The sequence below is a fragment of the Oryzias melastigma genome, linkage group LG7 (genome assembly GCF_002922805.2).
Source record: "Oryzias melastigma strain HK-1 linkage group LG7, ASM292280v2, whole genome shotgun sequence".
Classification (NCBI taxonomy): domain Eukaryota; kingdom Metazoa; phylum Chordata; class Actinopteri; order Beloniformes; family Adrianichthyidae; genus Oryzias; species Oryzias melastigma.
The window spans coordinates 9,505,531-9,528,604 of NC_050518.1; the positions used below are offsets into that span (position 1 = coordinate 9,505,531).

At 37.7% G+C, this 23,074-nt stretch overlaps 1 protein-coding gene across 12 annotated transcripts in view; it reads right to left on the reverse strand.

Annotated features, from left to right (window-relative positions):
* The window catches only part of LOC112159176 (neuron navigator 1), an 86,881-nt gene that overhangs the window by 40,202 nt on the left and 23,605 nt on the right, over positions 1-23,074 (reverse strand). For all 12 annotated transcript variants that reach the window (XM_036212727.1, XM_036212736.1, XM_036212735.1 and 9 more), the window contains 2 exons: positions 10,461-10,563; positions 8,329-8,661 (listed from right to left, as the gene is read on the reverse strand). In XM_036212727.1, the coding sequence (XP_036068620.1) occupies positions 8,329-8,661; positions 10,461-10,563 (436 nt within the window). The remainder of the gene's footprint in view (positions 1-8,328; positions 8,662-10,460; positions 10,564-23,074) is intronic.

The following is a 23,074-nucleotide window of genomic DNA, read 5'->3' on the forward strand; positions in this document are numbered from 1 at the left end:
AGTTTATTCACACCACAGACACCATTTAACAGACTCAAAAAAGACATAAAAGACAGCAACACTCTTAAAAAATTGACAAATATTTTAGTACACAACAGTAAAGAAAGGATCTGTATTAACCTTCAACACTGTAATGCTTGCGTTTGACATTAAATTAAATTTAATAAATTGTCACACTGTAATGCTTGTGTTTGACAACAACTTGTTCTTTGTTTAAATCAATTTTGAAAATTGAAAAAGTTGATTTTTTCCTCATTGAATATTCTTCTCCCTGACATTAAAATTAAAAGGTAAAAAAAAAATGATTTTGAGCGCAGACATTAACTTTAAAAATATAAAAGACTAGCACACATTTATGGTTTTATTTCTAAATACAAAAAAATATTTTAGTACTGTGAACATTTTTCTTTTCTGATGTTTAAACTTTTCTAAGATTACATGAACATTTCCAAACAGACCACTGCCAATCTCCAGCTTAAAAGCAAGATTTCAGTAGGTGGCAGCTTGGGGGCATTTCTAATTAGGAGGCGGCAGTCACAATTTTACACAACGCAGAGCGACCCAGGAGGTTTTAAGAAAAAAAATTAATTCTATGGCAACTGATGGATTTTTTTGACATCAGTCAGTGACCGCACAGGCAGGTTTTGGGGTCGCGCTGTGGCAGTCCAGTGGAGGCAGGAGGCAGGAATGCAGCAGCACTATATGGCTATATTACCTGATAGGAGGGTTTCCATGGTCTCCAAAATCATCTGATGATCGGTCGATTTCAAACTGCCACCCCCCTGCCCCCCTGCTGTCATCTCACTGCCACCCTCCAATTGTTAGAAATCTATGGAGGCAGCCCAGACACTCGACGAGGGTTGTTGATGTGGGCCAGGGCCCGGAGATAACCAGAAGCCAATCTGGCGATCTCGGCCACAATTGGTCCAAATGGGTAGACGTGTCAGACGCGGTTCTCAGTTTTGTATCATCACCCTACTCACACATCATGACTCTGCTCTTTATCCATTTTTTTGTTTGTTTGTTTTATGACTACAATTATTTTGAAATACCTTCAGGAAGATCATGATTCATCTCTTTCCAGGAAAGGTGCATTTACACAGAGAGTGGGGGGAGAAGCGCGAATTGGGCGGCACGGCCAAAATGTTAATACCTCATACGTTTGACAGGTTGCTGGGTCGCATCTGCCAATCAGGAACTCAGCTTAGGGCACTTGACGTTTTCAGTGACTAGATCAGCGGGTAGAATATTAATCCAAAGCGAGCATTTTTGTCCAGAACTTTCATCTTTTTCCTTTACCTGTTTGAGGCGCAGGTTCTCAGAGCTCATCCAGCTACTTTTAGGTGAAGGCTGGGTACACTCTAGACAGATTGACCACCTTTCACTTATTGAGTTCACATGATAGCATCTCACCCCATTAGAAAAAACAAAAAAAAACATTTCTTGCTCCAGCAGAAGTCCCCAATTTATCTCATGCTTTCCAAATGTTGCCATAAGAGGAAATCAAGGATTAGGAGGGATTATGCCCTTTGGTTTCTGAAGGAATTCACAGACCTGGGTGGTGGAGGACACTCTGTTCAGGGCAACCCTCATTACGGACCACAAATGCAAAAGGAAAGAGGCTTAAGTTCAATTGCTATGCTGTTCTTCAACTTTTTCCATTTTTTTTATATCTTCACAAAAGTGTGAGAAAATATGTCAAAGGGAGGAACGAGTAAATCCCAAGCTCCAATCCAGAACATGTGCATGTTGCTCAACAGCATATTTCACAATAAAATGGCCGAGTGTCAAGCTTAAAACATTGTTAGGAGAATTCTAAGCCAAGATTTCTCACAAAAAAGGACAACAGGGAGCTTGGACATCAGCACCACTGTGTTTAAGTGAACAAGAATGTTCTAAGCAGGTCTAACATCACAGCAGACGAACTACAAGCTATAAAAGTCTTTTCTTTCCTTTGACAGTTGGTGCTTTATTTGTTTGGTCCTTGTGTAAACAATGAAGCACAACTCAGTGTCTTAAGAAAGTTAATAATGAAACCCTGTGGCTCAAGCAACTTCAGTGAGCCAATACAAGGTCATACAAAGATGGTTCTCAGTAAAAGAGGGAAGTTTTCCTGACAAAAATCCACCTGATGTGCTACTCATTGACAGAGTTGGAACTGTCGGTGGAACTTTTATAGGGCGGAATAATGACGTTATTGATCACTGTTGATGCCAGACTGTGAAATACAAAATAAAAGTGCTTTTTTTTGCTGTGTTGCCTCAAAATTCACTTAAAAAACCCTTTCCTTCCTTATGCAGGGTGCTACAAAATAAAAGCCTCAACATGACTCAGCTCAAACACTAATGTGATAATGGCTTTTCCTGACTTGAAGATGACTTTGTGTGTGTGTGCTCCATGGGTGTTCCCCTCTACTGTTTGACCTGCTGAAACAAAGACAGTGCTCTCCTCCATTCGGGCGAGTTCCCTCCGCAGTGACAGGAAAAGTAATCGATTACACGCCACACTGCTCAGACAGAGCTAAAGGAGCACTCACCAAGAGACCCAGACAGGAGGAAACAAACAAGACACTCTACATCCTCAACCTCCTCACATCTCAGGAATACATTTTGCCATCATTTCAGACTGAAAGGATTTCAAATGCTCAATTTTTTGGCATCTGAATTGATTATGGGGCTCATGTTTTCCCTTTTTTTGGTATTAATTATTTACAACGCTCTTGGTTGCTTGAGCTGTGGAACAGAGAAAAACTGCAAAGATCTATAAATCAATTCTACACTTCTATTTGTTTTCCTATACCTTGTTACTGTGACAAATCAGAGTTACGTTGGGATTCATCTGAAACGCGTTGCCTAACCAATGTAGCAGAAATTTGACAAACAACCGTCATGTGAACATAAAACCAGAATCCCAGCAGATCAGATCATGTTAAGACATGTTACAGTATCGCCCAAGGGACACCCGAGGACAGCGTGGTAGCATCTACACTATTCTAAAGATCAATCTTTGCTTTGAAAACAATTCTTAATGAATTTTACAAGCAAACATTCCTAATCCTCTGAATTCAGATTCAAAATTACTTAAAAATAGTTGCTAATATAACCAGAAAATCATCAATTTTCCATGTAACTGAGTCACACATTGCAGGGAAATCCCAAATGATCTTGTTCTTAAACTGGAAAATATTCAAATGATTTTAAACAAACCCTTCTTAAATGAAATATGAATTCTTCATTTATAAGCTACATACTGTTATACAGTCATGTTGTCTGTTTGTGAATCTTTACACCTTAAATTGTAATGATTAGTACATTGTGTTGTGACTAGTTTTGAACTCATAGCAGGATTCATAAGATACTAACCCTAGTTCCCTATTAAAAGAGGCTTTTGTTTACACTGTCACCTATTGCTTGATCTGTACGAGGTTATAAATATCAAATAAAATCTCTTAGTTAAATGTTAAAGTTATCAAAACACAGATAATTTGGCCTCATTGAAAAATGATCTGGGCTAAAACAAGATGAAATTGATCTGATAAATATTTAAAAAGAATTGGATTAAAACTACCACAAATAAATGAGCTTAAATGAGGGATGCCACAATTTTTCGGTTTAAAATTGGACTGTATGTTTACACCGTTGTAACAGTATTTTTGCTTTGAAACATGTATTGCGCTAAATTTAAGAATGATTTATAGTTTTATTACATTACAAAAGGCTTAGTATAAACAAACTGTAATGTTTTTTTAGTGTTACCTTCTTTTAAGCTAATTTAAAAAACAATTTTTCAGCTTTATAAAAAATTTTTTATCTTGTATTACACAAATTATATAACAAACCGAAACAAAACTCTGACCCAAACATCGTGGTTTGAGTGCAATTGTGGGGAAAGTGAATTGTAGCATCCCTGACTTGAATTAATATCTTCAGCCTTTTGCTCTGAGACAGTATTGGCACTTTATAAGTAATCTGAGTATTTCACACATTAAGTTTTGTTACCGTTTTGTAGCTTTTAAATTTTTTGAGTTTCTGCAAGATAATTGTGGATATCATTCTAAGATCTGGCCTTTCAAAAGAAATTGTGACAGGTTTCGGTTCGGCCAGCAGATGGGGTCAGAATACAAATATAATTGAACTTATTAATAAAAAAAATATTTTCTTTTAAATACCTGTTAATTACCTTAGCATACATTCTTCTTTATTAATATCCCCCATAATGCTTTGCAAAGTTAACCATCAAACAAGGGTCACTTCTAAAGATAAAGCCAAACTCTGTGAGAGGATGAAGTAACGACTGAAATCTAAACCTACCTTGTGCCTCATTTGTTTTAAGAACACATTACTTCTCTGTTAAATCACGCTCATTTCTGCCTTACTTCCCCAAAATGCAGAACTGACACATTTAAGGAGGTCACTTCTGTTTTTCTTGAAATCACATGACACCAAAACAAAACACCCAAACCAGAACTCTGAAAGTGTGTTTTCCTGCTCCACAATACATGTTGTCATCATTTAGACCCTTAATGCACTGAAGCAGCTTCACTGCATGGCGTAACCATGGCGACTCTGTTTATTGGGGGCGTGGGGGGGTTGGATGAGGACTGCTGCTCTCCCATGCAGAAGATAAAGCGTCTGCACCCGGCGGGGCAGAAAATGAACAGCACACTTCTGCAATTGTTGACATATGTGTGTGCAGAGCCTGCTGTCAACCACACAAACAACAACAACTCAATGCTGTCTGTCAGCACCATATAGAGTTCAATCATCTTCTGGGTTGAGATTTTCATACTCATCAGGTTGTAACCCCCCCACAGCCCCCCTTTTTTTTCTTTTAAAAATATTTGAGGAGATAAAATCAGCTCTAAAAGACATTCAGAGTAACTTATTGTTCTCGTTTCTTTACACACTGGACTTCGTTTGTGTCTACTCACAACATGTGACAACATTACAAAAGAGTCATTTTGGGTGGGGTACGATTACAAATGCTGTGGCAGACAAAATTCAGCTTTTTATTCGTGCTTAGAGGGTTGTTACTAACAGAGACTACAGCTGTGAGATAAATATCAAAGGTTTAACTCTTGTGTTGTGTTCGGGTCAAAGCCGACCCATTTTCACACTTAAAATTGGGGCAATTTTGACCCAAACAAACAGTTAAATGTATCAACATTACTCGAGAGGACGTCAATTTTGAATCTTGAATTTTTAGTGGAACAAATTATCCTACAAACACTTTAATCCAGCAATGAAAATGCCATGAATATATTGGCCATGAAAATGTAGCATTTCACAGTTGCTTGTTTTAAGATTTAAAGCCTGATTTGATAGTTTGTCTATGTTTTAAAAGAAGCATAAGCTTAGCGTTCTGGAAGTTTTGTTTTACAAAACAGGACAAGAGGAACGTGCTGTCTATGTAGAGTTCAACTCTATAGTCTTTTGTTAAAGTTTAAGACTTAAAACTCCCTCATGTGTTTTTCTGTTACAACGACACCGTGACAGTATCTGGAATATTCTTTCAAGGGAAATCTGCCTGAATTGAGACAAGTTATCTAAAAAAAACATTCAAAAATGTATTGACAAAAAAACAAATTACTGTTCAAACTTTTCTTTGGTCTTAGTCTACAGCTGAATAGCACAGTTGTTAAACTAATAGTTGATAAAATAACTCAACATTGTAGCCCATTTTTGACAATTGTTGGCATATTTTTATACTTTTCCATTGTTGGTGTGTTTTAGGATTACTGAATTAATTTGCAGGCATTTATAGAGATTTGAGCACCAAATACATATTTTCTCCCATTTACCGAAATCTGTAAAAAGAATTCTAGATACTGCTAAAGACTGTTTTTTTTTTCTATCGTGCACGTGATTTTGTTGATAACCGATCCCATTTTGGCAATCATTATGGAACCTCCAAATCTTTATCATAAAGCTAAAGATTTATTTGAATTTGAAATGATATAAATTAAGTTACAATAGGACTTTAAAGAGTTTTCCACCACAGTTTTCCTCCCAGTTAACTTCTAATCCTAAAAGAGACCACACCTTAATATTCTTTAAGTACACACACACTCACTCTGAGGGGATCAACTCCTAATGCTCGCCTCTCTAGCTATTTCCTGGTGAAATGATGTGTGTGTGCACACATGTATATTTGAGAACAGGGATGAAGAAGAAACCCATCAGAACTGCAGAGGCCCCTGCTGGAAAAAAAGAGGGCAAATTGATAACTGACAGCAGATCCTGACTCTCCGGGAGGACACAGCGTCTGTGCGCTGCCTGGTCATGGAGTAGTCATACTTATAAAGTCTGCATTTGAGTGTGAGTCATGCCCCAACTCAAGTGAGTCACAGTGACTAAAGAACCTATTTTACTTTTGTTTTTGGACAAACCCACTCTGAGTCGGAGCGTTCTCTCCTCCACATGTTTCCGTTTAACGGAACCGAGTGATAAAGAGAAAATACATTACTGAGACCACCGATTGCTCACAGCTGGGATTCACGCTGCGTACAAGGCGAATCCTTTGAACTGTCTCCCTCACACACAAGGATGAAGCGTGGTAGAAAATTGACCTCCACACGACACCGGTAGTGTCTGCATGAATAATACATGAAATGTGTTAAATTATGAGATAAGGAAGGAAAGCTCAGCAAAGAGGTATTTCAAGTTTACAGAGTGGAGGGAGCAGAAGAGAGAAATACCAGCACTAGACTGCCCTCTAGTGGTGACCAAAAACAAATGATCTAGCACAGGCTCTGGGAACCAATCATTAAACTAGTCTAATAAACTATATGAGCTGAACAGTAAACGACTTATAAATCAGGAGATTTTAAATGTTTAAATGTTGATATTGGTGTGTTAAATTTGCACTTTCTGCATATTTTTATGGTATTGTATACACTCTTGAAAACAACTAAGAACTGACTGTATTACAGCTTTGTGCAGATGCATATGGAGCTGGTAAAAAGTTATTTTTTTGTGCGTTTTTAAACTTCATTAGATCGCTTTTTTCCTCATAGCTCTATAAACCAGACTTAAATTTTTAATTATTTAACTCACAGAAAAATCTATATGAATTGATAATGAGAGACTGCAGAAATATAACTGTGGTTAATTTTCTGGTCACTTGTTGTGCGTTTTTGTGGCAACCAGTGAGATGTCAAGCAGTGATCAGAGCAACACTTGTTTTAGTTTGGTTGGAAGCTCTTTGCAGATCCCAGACACACTGTTAGGAATCAAAATTATTGTTTATTGTTGTGAAGGACAGACGGTTAAATCTTGCAAATTTGTGATGTTTCCACATCAAAAACATTTTGTGGAGCTTCCACATCAAAAACACATCATTTCAACAGACTAAAAGTTTGTTTTTTTCTTTGATGCAGGGTAAATATTCTTGTTATTTGGACTCACAAAGTCAGGAACATCACCCTGGCGCTTAATCTCATGACTGATCACTCTGACTCAGCTCTCGCTCACTCCGACAGTCTCCTCAGGTCATCGTGACACTGCCATCAATTAAACCCAGTCACAATCATAAGTATGACTGGCATATTTTTTCATAAATCAGACAAAAGGTGTAGATTAAGCCACCTTTGTGGAAAACGTTCCCTCTTTGCTGCCACAGAAACATAAAACAGAAACAGAGTTTCAAAATAAAAGCTTCCTGGTTACAACTGTGCAACACAGCTGATCCTTTCCAGAGAATTCAGTCGTTTCGCCCTCAGTCTTGAACACTTTTCTCAAAGAAATGTGCTTAAAACAAAAAAACACCCTGCAGTTTGGTCTTGAATAGGAAAAGTTTCAAAACACATCTGCATTCTGAGTCTGCCAGGAGGTTTTGGTAGAGCCAGCGTTCCATCCAGAGGCCTCCTGGCAAAGCTAAGAGAGTCGCAAGTGAACAATGGTATGATTTCTTTGAGGAGGGCTTTATGCTGGGGACAGCTGTCGGCCAGAGGGCATGTTTCTGACGAACACTAAATCAGCTGCTACTGTTGACAGGGTCAGGCAGATGCATTACTGCTCAGAGTTTTGGTGTTCTGGTTCACTGACAGCTTCAGGCCTGACTGTGAGGGTTTGAACTCTTGACAGGTGACAACTCTAACCTAGAAAGACTGTACTATGTAGCGCCAGTTCTGTCTCTGATTGACAATAAACTGTCACCCTTTGATGCCAAATTTCACTTCTGTTTTTGCTTTCAAGTAGATGCTAAATTAGGGTAATTTTGGAGCAGAAGTGGTTTGTGGGCGTCAAAAGGTTACACTTTTCACATATTCTAAACATATTCTTATTATCGCAAGATTTCTAAAAGCATAAATAATCCTAAAAAACTCACCCATTTTCCAGATCGTCGATATCATCGTCATCATCATCTTCATCGTCCTCTTTTGGGCTCTTCCCACCAAAATCGCTGTCATTGAGGTAATCTCCCTTTAGCAGTGATGGATCCGAGTCCTCCAGAGCTTCGATTAAGTGGATCCGCGAGGTGTGGCTGATCCGTAGGGGAACGTCTGACGGGGCGTTACCCGTGGACGGAGCGTCACCTGCCTGCAGACGGGGGCTGGCTTGACCGTGGCGCCAGGACAGTGGAGAGGAGCGGTTTGACAGGCTGGATACGGAGAAGGCAGCAGCTTCATCGCTGTCGTAGCCCATGCTGCCCTCCACACAGCTGGGGAAAACAAGCAGGTTTGTTGGTTGATGATGAGATTTCATATTCACTGCAAGAAACTCCTTTTAAAAAAGGTGGTAAATGTTTGCATTTCATGTTTTCCACATAAAAAAGCTTAGAGTTTTCTCCATCTTTTTTTTTCTCTGAACCTTCACATAAAAAACAGTTTTTAAACATCTCGAGGATTATTTGGGATTAAAAATACATTCATGTAGGATGCAGTTGTGGATTTCTGCTCACAAGGAAGTGAGGAAAAGCCTTAATACAGAGCTTTAGACGACACAAAACTATCGTTTCTGAACATTTGCATGTGTCTACAGAACATCACAGTCTCTCTCACTTCATAGACATCCGCTGCGTCAGAACAGAGCAGTGCTTTGCTACTTTGTGCCCGGACTAAGAACGAAGGGAATTAGCATTTAAAGCTACCAGCTGTCAAACTGTGTGACAAGAGATACGTCTGCCTGCAGCGTTCAAACGCTCATCTGGGGGATACACTCATTCTCACATGAATCGCAAATGGTTGTAAATTAACTGACACAATGTGGATGTAAAATGAATAGTTTGAGTGTTTTCTGACATTTTTGAGCCTTCCAATTATTTTTTGATCTATTTTAAACTCATTACCAATCATCTTTTTTTTATGTGATTTTGCTATTTTAAGGCAAATTTATAAAAAAATGTTGTTTATTATAACATAGTTTCTGCAGAGTGGCAGCAGTTCATTAGAATTTTTGGTGCAACATTTTTTAAGGAGTAAGCCTTCCCTTAGTTCCCGACATCCTAGACCCCAACCTAACATTACTGTTGCAACACAAATGCTGAGTAATGTTGCAGCTGGGAGGTTGTGTTTGTCACAACTAAAGGCTTTTTTCAAACAGCACTTTTTTATCTGCATTCTGATTTACATCGATTTGAATAAAATATACTCACAAATGCAATTTTTTATTTATATATTTCCTCCATCAGAAAAAAATACTACAAGATCATGTTAAAAAAAATATGATTTTGATTGGAGTGAAGCCTTTTTGCTTCTCAACGTTTACAATGCATCACATAAAAAAATGTACACAACATCATTTTGTTTAATTCATTCAAGTTTTTTTTTTTTTTCACACAGGATATGTGACATCCTGTTTGCACACAATTTTCAACAGACCGGCCAAAAGCTCTGAAGGCTAAATCTATCTTAAGTCACTCAAGGTTATTATAGTATGATAAAACTATTAATGCAAAGGAAATGGATTCCAGCAGGGAACCATCTGCTGATCTGCACTTTGTTTGGATCTCTCCCTCTGAGGGAGAGACATTGAATAAAGAGAGAGGGGGAGGACATTGACGAACAAACAGCAGAGAACCTCTGAAGGACAAAACCTGAGGACATCAAACACTGACAAAACCAGTCCAGGAAGCAGAGGAAGGAAGGAGAAGGACACAAACACACAGGTGCTTGCTTACGTGCAGTTATTAGGAGCATCATTACTTCTCTTGCTGCGTGTTTGAATACAAGTGCTGTGAGTGCTGATCGGAGCGGAGAGCTTTAAGATCTGCTTTCAGATAATCCTCCTCCGTTCTGTATCCAATGCAAAGAAGCTACCGAGCAGGTGGACACTGACAGATTAACAGATACTGATCTAGCAGGGATACTGATCTGAGCTCTCACAGACGGCTGACCATCACACCTAGCACACGTTTGCACTGTCAACAAAAAACATGCTGACCCACGGACTTTCTTCCGTCCATGTTTTTCACTCTTGTTTTTGAGAGAATCATTACTGCTACAAGTGTGTGTGTCTGACCTGTGGCTCAGCTGGACTCCTCTGAGGCTGGTCATGGTCTCCTCAAGGTTCTGTCGAAGGTCCAGAACATTTTGCACTGTCCTTTTCCTCTGAGACTCTGGATCTGAGGAGATGCAAAAATCATACAATCACATTACCTAGACTTTGATTTATTTCAAACAGAAACAGAAAAAGACAAAAAAATTACCCAATCAAGATATGCAGACACTAAATTCAAAACGGCAGTTTCGTTACAATCATATTGACTGACAAAATGAGAATGTCAACTTTATAGAAAGTAACTTGTTGTTTGCATAAATGACTTTTTCTGTCTCAACTTGAAAGGGAGTGGGCAGAAAAAACCTTATATAATCCTTAATTTGAAAAGTGCTTAAAGACAAAATGGTGTTAATTTTCAAATGTTGCACAATCGGTAGATAGATGGACTCCAATGTAAAGTGGTGTTGTTAACATGCTTTTATAGCAATTTTCTGACCTATATAAAATAATTTAAGATTAAAATGTGTTTCTGAGTACTTTTCGGAAGCATCCACTTGCAGACAAATAGATCCACGTACGTCTTTATTTTCCTCGTCTGAGCTGCATCTCACTCTAAACTGTACTGCTGGATAGCTCAGATATTCACCATTTTTGTTGCAGCACTAATGTTAGGTTGTGAGGAGCTGTAAGCTAACAGGAGGGAGTGTAAACAAAGGGATGATGGGATATTGGAGGAAAGTTACTTCCAGGCCAACAGTCCTGCCCACAAATCAAAGACAAATTTCTGATATACTAATGCTGCCCCGCAGAAAATATGTCTTAAAAAAGTGATACAACCTTTGATTTAGGCTAAAAATGGCATAATTATAATTAAAAGACCACTGGAAACGATTTTACAGTAGATGAAAGTATAGCTGAAGTGGGACTTCAATCTCTAATTTTAGAATTTAATAAAAAAAATTAGGATTTCTCATCCAAAAATAAATCTTCATCAAAGATATCACTATAATGGGGAGAAGAAATTAATAAAAATGACAGAACAGTCATTAAAAAATGAGCATAGATTGTTTCCAGATGACACCGGACATTATAAAAATCAAACTTTCGCTTCCACTCTCACTCTGATCAGACCCCGCTGTCAGCCACACTGTCCCTTCATTGCACTGTGCCCCTTGGCCTTTAATTGTTAAGTGGCAAAATAAACCAAAAGCTGCTTACCTTTAAAACCACCCAAAAAAATAAAGGGGGGGCTGGCATCTGTGCCACCCTTTTTTAAATAAGTTGCAATCTGTTGAGATTGGCCAACATAGATTCAAGTACATCTGTCCAACCGCACTGATATTTAGTACGCATCAGTCAGATAACAAGGCTGATAGAGAAACAATTTTCACAGATTATTTTCTCTAAAGTGAGCAGCTTGTTTGCACAATCTTTTTTCTCCACATCCTGATGATAAAAGCTCAACAGGGCCTCACTGAACAAAAACACAATCTCGGGCGCAAACACTGGTTAACCGCTAAGCCCTTTCTGCAGAAGGCCAGATGGCTAATGGGAAGAAGAAGAAGAGGTCATCCTCATGAGTGAGAAGGGCATTCTACGAACTGCCAAACTGTCACTCTCAACAACAGTTGCATCCGCAAATACATACTCAGTCTACTATTAATAAAAAACACATACAAGCGCTCATACCAAAAGATAAAGCTAAACAGAAGTGCCAAGAATACGTCCAATTAAGTAAGTTTTAAAGAGAGGATAAATGGAGTAACACATACAGTCCATACATCCACACAAAGCAAATGCTGACAGTAAAAGAAAAGTACTAAAACAGATATTCAATGCTCAGTGGGGGCATTTGTCTATAGTGCATTTAGTTTAATATAAATCTCCTTTTTTGTAGTCCTGGTGATGCTGATGAAAAAAAATGTCAAGAACAAAGAACATAAAAAATGTCAATTACATACTCAAGGGGTTTGATTAACACTTGCAATGGTTTTAATGACCCTAAATGGGAGCTTTGTTTAACAATGGCGTCAAATTGATTCGCTACGCTCCGTCTTGTTGTGTATAAGTGTGTGTGTGTGTGTGAGTGCACGTCTGGGAAAGACTTCCTGTCCTGCCTCTGTCTTGGCCCCGTTGGTCCCAGCTGGCGTTTTTTTTTTTTTTTGTTTTTTTAGGGGGGGAGTTGTGGTGAGGACATTAGGGATGCAAATATCCCTGTCAGGTTCTAGCTTCCCCGGGGGGCTGAAGAATTACACAGATTTCACTGGAACCGATTACGTCTGCATGAGTACATGGTTCTTTCTCGTATTCATATTCTTATGGAACCTCCACCTGACCCTTTCCTGGTGCACACGTGAGAACACTCCAGCGCTAAAAGGTATATGAAACCGAGGGAGGAGGTGCCTTTTATAATGGCCCACTCAGGCCCAGTCAGTGTGCTGGAGTGAGGGAGTCGTGAGTGCTCTCAGGTACTCTATCTACAGGGGTGTATCTGCCTCCTGATGACAATGTGCTCAGAGAAAAACACAGAAGAAATACGATAGAGTAGTGAAGGACTTTGAAAAAAGCTGAAACGTGAGGAAGAAAATGTAGTATTTTAGGATATCAAATTTGACCTGATGCGAAAATCTAAATGGCCACTTCACTTAAAGTAACGGTCTAATGGATATAAAAAGCCTTGCCTGTCAGTCTTCTTGTACGTGGTAAGGTCACAAGTCCATTAAAAGTACTTCCTGAGTTTTGAAAGGGCAGCAAAAATTCTAGCTATGCCAGATAATTAGAGTCTGAGGTTTTAAACTCTTAGTAGGCTAAACTCCTTAAGTTTGGCAGAAACATTTAGTTGTTAAGTAGTTGAAGTTGCAGTAAATAGTGAAATTAAGCAGTAAAAATACCACTCCAATCATCTTTTGATTAATTTCTGGATCAAGCGTATTTTCTATAGGGGTGTGTATCTTTCCCTCTCAAACGATTCGATACGTATCTCGATACATGATCCATGAATCAATACATAAAGGATTCGACTATCTTTTTGGCCACACGATACAGTCAGATTATTTGACCAAAAAGCTTATTTTATCAAATGTCTTATTCAAATGTCTTATTCATATGGCATTTAAAGTTCTAAAAAATAATGCATGTAATGTGACAGAGAAATGTATTCATGTATTGACTCAGAAGAAGCAAGCTTATGATTGGACGTCTTTTGTTTGCATGGCACGTACATAAAAAGACAAAAAAAAACAGAAAGAGAAACTGCAGTTTGCCATAAATCAATCATTTACTTCTTGATTAATTTTATATCTTTTAACCAACACAAAATCTTTTTCATATCTGTTCAAACGATACTGCAGTTGATCGATCTATTTTCAATATGTATCTGTTTTTTACATCTTTAACCGATACTGCTGCTACTCCCACTGCCCGATCGATTTGTTAATACGTATCTAATATCTTTTACATCCCTAATTTACTACGTCACAATTACGATTGATTTTAAATTTCGGCATGAAGCCCAATGAGGCCATTGTTTTTGTGATATTGGGCTATATATATATAATTAAAATTGAATTGAATTGATTTTAAATAGTGTTTTTGTTACCATCTCTTTTAACCCAAACAATTTGAATAAAGAAATACTCAGAAATGTCATTTTAAGCTTAATGTTCTTTATATATGTTCTCGATCATGATAATAAAGCCACAAGATCATGTTTAAAAACACCAAAATCACAATTGTCATCAGAGTAGATCTAAATGGTCAAAAATACCAAATCTGTGACTCAAATTTTAAGCTGGACCTTCTCCTTACACAACAACTTCACAAAATGTACACAAAATCTTAGCCATAAAGTAGATCCCCAGCTTTGCATCTCATAAAAATTTAGTAAACAATTTAAAATTTGCCAAAAAATATTATTATTTTTTTTGCATAAAAATATGGGCAACAAAAAAAGATAAACGAGTATTTTGTAAACAAATTCTATTCAATAAACACATAATAAACAACTACATTTATTTGCATTAAAAAGAATACAAATGTTTGTTTATGTTTATGAATTAGTTTTAGTTTAGGGTTCTGTTGTGTGATGCCACCTGTGTCTAAACCAACAACCTTGCTATAATTTGATAATCGTCCAAACTTTCAACAGGAATTGCTAAATAATAATAGCAATATAGTAATCATTATTATAATAATAATCTATGATAAAAGCTACATTTTTTGCATGATATTTTTACCATTGACATCTAGTATCTTAATAAGTTTCATTTTTAAAACAGGTTTTTAAAACACTTTACTCATGCATTTTAACAGGAAAAAAAAGCTGCATCGTGCAACAAACTGATGAAAATAAATGTGAAAATAAATGGTAAATAATAACTGCCCGGTCGGTTTCCTCTGGGCTCACTTGACTTTCCTTTCCATTAGAGGCAAACCCCCCAAAGATCCTCTAATGGCTCTGTCCTTGCGAGGACAGCCACTCTGTGTCCGTGTGCTTTTGGATCTATTTGTGCAGGAACATTACAGTTTTCTTGCACAGGTGTGTCCTGACTCTGGAGACGCTCACTTTTCTAGAATATGACTGCAGGTTTGAGTAATTGCTTCCGTTTCTACTATTTCCTTCTCTCTCCCTCAAGAATTCACCTTCCTCTGTCTTGTCCACATTTGTGTACATATGTTAGTGTCACTACAACTGTCTCTGGACTATACAACCCTTGTTATTCCATAGATTGCAGTGGCTGCATCTGGTGCATTTTTACAAATATTTTGCTTATTTTTGTTGCAGTATTTAAAATGAGTGGCAGACAGGATGCTTGTCAAACATTTTAGATCGTTTTATTATTAGACTTATAGAAAAAAAATATGAAGCTTAGAACAGATGGCAGCCTTTTTGTATATGTAAGTTACCAAAAAAAAAAAAGTTGTGTTTGATAGGATCACTTGGTTGGGATCTCGCTTTTATTTTCGCCTGTGGTTAGTCTCCGCTCAGCTAAGCACAACAGGCCTCAGCTGACCTGAGTGAGGCTGCAAAAAAACAGGAAGAATAAGAACACGCAGCCGTTCCTGCACATCTGGACAAAGAGGAGACAGAAGCACCCAAACATGCATGCACACAAACACACTCAAGTTCATCCGCTTCACTGGGATGTCGAAACAGGATATTAGAGCTCTTGAAGATGTTATCTAAGATGTGATATGAATGACTAATGAGCACATCCGAGTGCACAGTTGTGTCTTTGTAAACTAAATCAAAATATGTTGCTTCATGATGCTATAACAACATAATTAACTCATCAGAGTATATTTTTTGTAGGTAGTATACTTATTTGATACTTGCAGAGATTTGAAATCTTGTTTTTAGACATTCAAGATATTTTACCAGGTTTGAAGTTGTATCTTCGCTCTACACATTTCAAAACATTACTCAAAATCAGCCCAGTTGAGATTGTTTTGCCTCATTAGGAGCTAGAATCTAAAAATAATAAAATGTTATCAAAATAAGTCAAAATCTTTTTGTTCCACACTCTTAAAAAACTTGAATTCAGATAAAAACTAAACAAAACTAAGAATTAGTTTTAATTTCTAGATTTTATAAGGATTATTTATTAAGATGAGCCAACTTGTACTAAATGTATTTTGATTTTGTTCACATTTTGTTCTAAAATTAGTCTTTTAAACTGATTACACTAGTTTTTTTGTCACTGTAAGGTCAGTAAACTTAAATTAGGTATAAAACCTCACAAATATAAACAATTTGCTCGTACGAAAAAATACTTATTATCAAGCCGTACAACTTCCCATTTTAATCCAACATATTTTTTAAGCTTATTTTTCTCTTTTTAAATGCTCCTTTTTTTATATATTTTTATGTCTTACACATTTTTTTGTTAAGTAAAAATGACTTGATGCATGTACTGATGATATTACTACTTTCTAGAGATTTTCTTCTTTAGATTAGTATTTTTTTAATCATTTTAAAGCCACCTTAAATTTCAGTGTAGAAGCTTTAACTGTTGGAGATTTTTACCCAATAAATGACGAAAACATCAGAAAGAGTGAGGGCCTCAAAATATAACAATAAAGACGTGATTTACGTTTAGTATGTTTCATCCTTTCAGCAAGTCATTTTCCCCATGGATCCTGAATATTGACACAAACAAACATAACCCACTGGCCATATCTCCTTAACTGCAGTTCTATCTGCTTAAAAGTCACAGTGCGATCCGCTTATAGGGGATAAGATAAAGAGGCTTTGAGTGACTTTGGAGAAGTTTACTTTCCCATAGAAGAGGGTCAAGACTTCATCAGTGTAAAACTAAAGAAAAAAAAAACTCACTTTTTGCTTTTCCAAGGAAACTTTTAAGCATGTGAGTTAAACTTTGTGCCAAGCTACTCTGGAGGGGATTTAAAAAAACAGAAGTGCTGCGAGTGTAAAATGAAAATAAATTGGGCTTTTAAAGTCATTTTTTTCCTAAATAAAACATTACAAAACGTTTTTATTACAAGCAGTTCTGCTGGGTAAAATCCATTACAGATAAATGCAACCGTGTTTCAAAGGAGAAAGACTTTGGCAATGATGTCAAGTGGTAAAAAACTAAATTTACTACACATTTTAGCCTGAATTAAAGATGCAGAAATGAAATCATTTTAGGAAAGATTTGGTTTTTTTTATGTCTAGGAACAATTGACTCGCAGAAAAGAATAACATTGATTATATTTAGCTTTTTTTTTTATTTTTGTTATTTTTAATTAAAAAAGTTGTTCTTCCAAAGCTGAATTTGACTAAAGTTAATGCTAAATCAACTCAGAGGGAGACACAATCACAAGAGTAAGAGTAATCACAATTATGAATAACATAAAAATACACCTGTAAAATGTTGGTCAAGAGGGGAAAAAAAAACCATCATCAAGTGTGTTAGATAATTGTGTGTATCTTTTTCTGAATTTAGTATAACAAAATTTGAAATAAGCAAAGCAAATTTCATCTTTTTTCCAATAAACTTAAAGCGGCAGCAGTTCCACTCAAACATCGCGGTTTGAATTTCGTGTTTGCTAAATGTTAGGTAATGAAAAAGTTGAAGAAAATACAGATTTTTAAGCAGTTAAAGAACAGTTAAAGACCCACTCCAATGTCAATTGTGTTTTTGATGTGATCTTACAGCAATTTTCTTATGATCAAGTACATACATAAAATAATTGGAGATTAAAACTCAATTTCTGAGTATTTTTATACTCAAATCATGATGGATCAGGAGCAGATGAAAACCTGCTGTTTGAAAAAGCTCAGGTTTGTGACGTAGAATCGGCCATGGGTGGAGAATTCTCCATTCTCTGATTCATTCGGATGCATCCACTTGCAGACAGATAGATCCATTAACTTCTACGTTTTCTTAATCTGAGTTGGCATCTGGTTCAAAAGTGTACAGCTAGATAGCTTCAATATATTTGTTACACTAATGTTAGCTTGAGTTTGTGAGGAGCTGTAAGCTAGCAGGAGAAAGTGTAAACAAAGAACGCTAGAATATCAACAAAGGGTTACTTCTGTGCCCAAAACCCAGAGGCACATTTCTGATGAACTTCTGCTTCTCTGGGGAAAATAACTCTTAAAAAGCAACACATGCTTTTTGATTTTTGCTAAAAAATTGAATAATAATGATAATAATAATCAAAAGACCACTGGAAATTATTTTTGAATAGATAGAATATAGTTGAGGTGTGACTTTAAACACAAAATGATCACTTTTTTCCCACACATAAAAGCTGTGTTGATTAAATTACCCTTGAGAATGAAGTGACACACACAGCAGACATGATTATGTTACTGGTGGCATTAAAAATATAATGAAGCTGAAATGAAAGAAAACCACACAGTTAATTATGAATCATTATGAAGATATTTTCTGAAGGTTTTTATTTGCTTGTTATTTAAACATCACACTTACTCAGCAGCAATTGGCAGAGTCAGAGTTAAGATTGATATTATCAGTGAAAAATATGATAAAAATTCAATATCTGGCTTGTTATTTAGTGATAGACTGTGTTTGTGTTGTGTGAGAGCTGATGAGGCAAAAACAGACTTAGTGCTAATATGATTTAGAAGGAGTACAGCAGGAAGCAGACTGCACTAATGCAATGGCTCCTGCATTAAGTCTTTAGAGTATGTCCACAAAGCGATGTGAACTACAACACAAACAAACAATGGTGGAGGAAACGCTGCTTGTTCATGCATACATTTTTGTCCATAGCATTTCTGTTCAGAAACAAAAGCTGCACTCTGTCCTCTGTCATCCCAGAAATATCCTCTCTCTTCTGTGTAGCTGGTGACAGAACGCTGCTTCCTGTCAACTCTCATCAGAGTTAGAAGAGAGGAAAAAAGAGACAGAGAGGAGGAGAGAAAGATCTGGAGGGATGCGTTCTTCCTCACCATCCTTTGGGGGGGTTTGTGTTTATTTGCCGTGTCACTTGCTCCTTCATAGTAGGACGGCTGCCCTGAATCCTTCATTTACCAAAGCCTGTGGCGGAAGCAGCCACTCTGACCGCACCCCGCATCACATTAGAGACTGCGCTAACAATGAAGAAGGATGAAAGACACTCCTGAGTAGGAATATAGAGCGTCTAGGTGACTGAATGAGGCACACATTTAATGCGCTTGTGTAAGCATGTCATGGATCGAGGAAGCTGCAGCGCTTTGACGTTATTTCCTGCAGCGCTGCTGAGTTCCTTTGAATTGTCCTGCATGTTTATGCGTTTGCTCGTGTCTTCTTTTCCAGGCTTTGTTGAGTAAAGATTTGCAGTACAGACAGATACAAAAAGATGCCTCGAATAACCCCACCATGCACACACAACATCCAACTACAGATAATCCATGCTGCTGTAATGAGCATCCATGTGTCACTTTAGTTCTCTTACTGACCCTAAAATACATGTGACCATCAGCTCAGCCAAAACTAAGACCACCCAATATTCCAAATCTTCTGGCCTGCATCCCCAAATCTTTAACCAACAGATGTCCTGATTGCTTTAATCTTTAATTCATTGCAGCCCCCATGACTGGTCTTTTCCACGGTGATAGATCTGTGATTAGTGGAAAGAATCTTCTCATTATCTTTATGTGGAGCTTAATCCGGATGCTTACTCTGTGTCTTAGCTAGGATTCACTCTAAACTGTCCCTGCCTCCTGCTGGGAGAGGCCAATGCTTGAGGGGGGTCACCCCATCAAACAAACACCTCATTATAGGAGCTGCAAGGGACCAGGAGGGGTCACGGGAGAGAAGACATCTGAAGTTCAGCACCTCAGCACGCGACTGCAGCATTTGCTGTGGGGGACCTCCAATAATATTGGCTGCTAAGCCCTTATTGTTAAATGTATTTATTTTAGAGGAGGAAATCTAATAAACCACAAGCCTCACGCCAAACAGCAGTTAAACATGTGTGTCCAATTACAAAGGCACGGATACTACAGACTTTAATCCTCACCTTTAAATATTGAAGACTGTTTTTGTATTGTGTGTGGGATGGGGATTATCTTTTGAAAGCACACAGATGATGGATTTTACATTCTCAGTGGCATTCTCTGTTATTTGCGTCTATTGCTGTAGGCTAATCTTGAAAGGACAATGCCACAGTGCCTGCTCCCAGATGTCTCCCAATATGACACATACGCTACGCCGCCACACGTTTACCCCATCCAGCTAACACACAAACAAACTGACAGGCAGCTTCCATGGCAACCAGATTTTTAAAACTGCATTTATCACAGGTATAATCACACTTTTACGAAGCTGAGGATGATAATGTGTAGGGGAGCAGATGTGCGGATGACTAGAAATAACCCTCCGAGAATCCATAATCTATCTTCCTGTGACGGAGCGCACGGACCACAACCCAATTAGCTGAACGTCTCATCGGAAATGGAGAAGTGGATCCAATAAAGGATGAGTCCACAGTTGTAAGGTGCAGGCCAAATTACAATTAACCTCTCCTAAAAACACACATCCACATTTGCATACGTCTGCGCACACAAGCAACCGTCCTCCACATCTGCTGTGGTGTGTGTGACACACCTCTGGCAGGCTGCGGTGGGCTATAACAAACCGCAGCTCCCTTTGGTCACTTAAGATGCCAGGCAGGCAGTTAGAAGAAAGGCTTTTACCTATGCTTGTGGTCAAAATGACACAGCTGCTTGAGCTCTCCTTCTTTTCAAGCAGAGTTTGTGCAAGATGAATTTAAAACACTGAAACTTCTTATAATAAGCCCTGGGTAAAGACCAACTTCAATGAATTTTTGCTTTTTTTTACATGTTCTTGTAGCATTTTCTCATGATGGAGGGCATATATGCAAGAGTCTAAGATTAAAACTGCATTTCTGAGTATTTTATTTAATTCAAATCGTGATGGATCAGTAGCAGCTCAGGTTTGAGATGCAGCAATTACCATGGGCAGGACTAAGTCTCCCTGCTCGACTCTAATTCTAAATCTTCCACTTGCAGATAAATAGATCCATCTTTTTTCCCTCCTCTGAGTTGCCATCTGGCTCAAAACTAGGTCAATCAATCTGAATCTATCTAAGCTCAATAGATGCATAATTGACCCATAAAAGTAGAGATCAGTCCAACGCATAAGGCTAAAGTCTACTAGCTTGATGCTAACATCAAATGGGATTTCTCATAGGACGGCTAATGCTAACACTCAGTCGACCTAAACATACATTGATGACTAAATCAACATCTTTACACACAAGCATGATTTTTTTTAAGAAAAACTCTTAAAAAAATATTTTGAGAAAATATTTTATAAAGTAATCATTTTTGGTCTAAAGCATTGTTTTTTCTTATGCTTCTTCTGGAATAAAGTTTAATGCTATAGCGTGATCGCCACCTAGTGGTTAAACTGAAAGGCTCTTCAGGAGAGGCAGAACAATTGCTGGAGCTTCTCCGTTTGAGAATCCACGTAAAACTGTAATCTAAATTATAATTTCACTAATACATTTTACAACGTGTGAACTGTATCAGATTAATATGAATATCTTCAATATATATAGATACATACTACATATAGATTATTAAAGTATTTTCTAAACCAATGTGTAAACCATGTAAATTCAAAATTGAATTGATTCAAATTGAAAATGAGAGAATCAAATATTTGAAAAGAAAATCTGGATCGAATCAATCCAGGCTCTCATGAATTGAATTGAATTGATTCTGGAAATTATTGGCAATACTCAGCCCTACTCAAAGCTATACGGCTGGATAGATTCCATATTTTTCTTGCTACGCTAATGTTAGCTTGGGGTTGTGAGGGGCTGTAAGCTAGCAGGACAGTGTAAACAAAGGGATGCTGAGATATCAACTTAGGGTTACTTTTGTGCCAACAGTCCCACCCACAACTCATCCGTTTACTTTTTCATTCCTTTCTTTAGGTGCAGTTTTCACTTAAAACATTTTGGATAAATCAAAATGTATATATATTATTGACTTACATCAAACCAGTGAAGCATTTGAAGCCTATTTGAACCATTTAGATTTAAAATAGACACAATTATGAAGAAAATCAAAATGCATCATGTCTGCGCTGAGCAATCAGCAAACCAATCAGATTATTCTCCGAAAGTGAATAAAACAAGGCTCATTAGGACCTGCTGTCAAGAGACCACATACATCTCAATGTATTCCAATAATAATTAAAGGTGATTTGTTTCAATAAGTGAAATGAAAGACAGGCAACCCAAAGATACTGACTATGAGGTAGACAAATGATATGTATTTAACTCCTGAACGTCTTTTAGTCTTTCTCCAATAATTTTATTTCTTGTATGAATCCATGTTTTTATGTTGCTCCCATTTTCTTTGTTTCTCTCTTCTCTTTTGCTCAGCATTACCTGACTTCCTGATGCAGCAATGTCGCACACACACATACCATTAACATGCTAAACAGCAGGTACAACATAAACATAATTATCGATGTGTAGTTGTCAGTGCTCCACATTGGGGTAGCCTCAGAGAGAGGAAATCCAGAAAGCAGAGGAAGATCAATACATTTGAAAACGATTTCCTCCCATCAAACTAAGCATAACGACCAGCTGCACCATGCTTTCTGCGTCCTTAAAAGAAATTGCTCACTAGCATTGACTCTCATAGTGTTTAATGGATGACAGGCTGTGAATTAAAACCCTCACTTGCTGAATTGGTCATAAAGCTAGTCATCACTTCAGAAGCAGCGTGACGTTACTGTCTTGAAGCTGCTAAACTTTCGATGCATCACAAAATATTTTTCAGGGCAGTACCTCTCTGCTCTCCTCAAACACGTTGCCCCCGGTAACAGGGGGAGGCAGCGGGGGTGTGGTGTGGTGGATAGTGACCATCTGTCAGTAGCCCGAAGATCAATGGCAACGGCGGGAAGGCGGAGGGAAAGGGCGAGGAAGGAGTGGCGTGAGGCTAAATATGTGGCACACTGTGATCGGAGGCTGGGTCCATGAGCAGCCCCTTTATTTACCGAATGAAAACACACTCCCCACCAGGCCCACTCACACGACCTTTATTAACGAGTGGCTGACTTTAGCATGGGCCAGCAAAAAGATGGAGGTTGGATTCAGGCTCTGTACTATTGAAATATGAAAATGTGATTTTGATGGGAGTA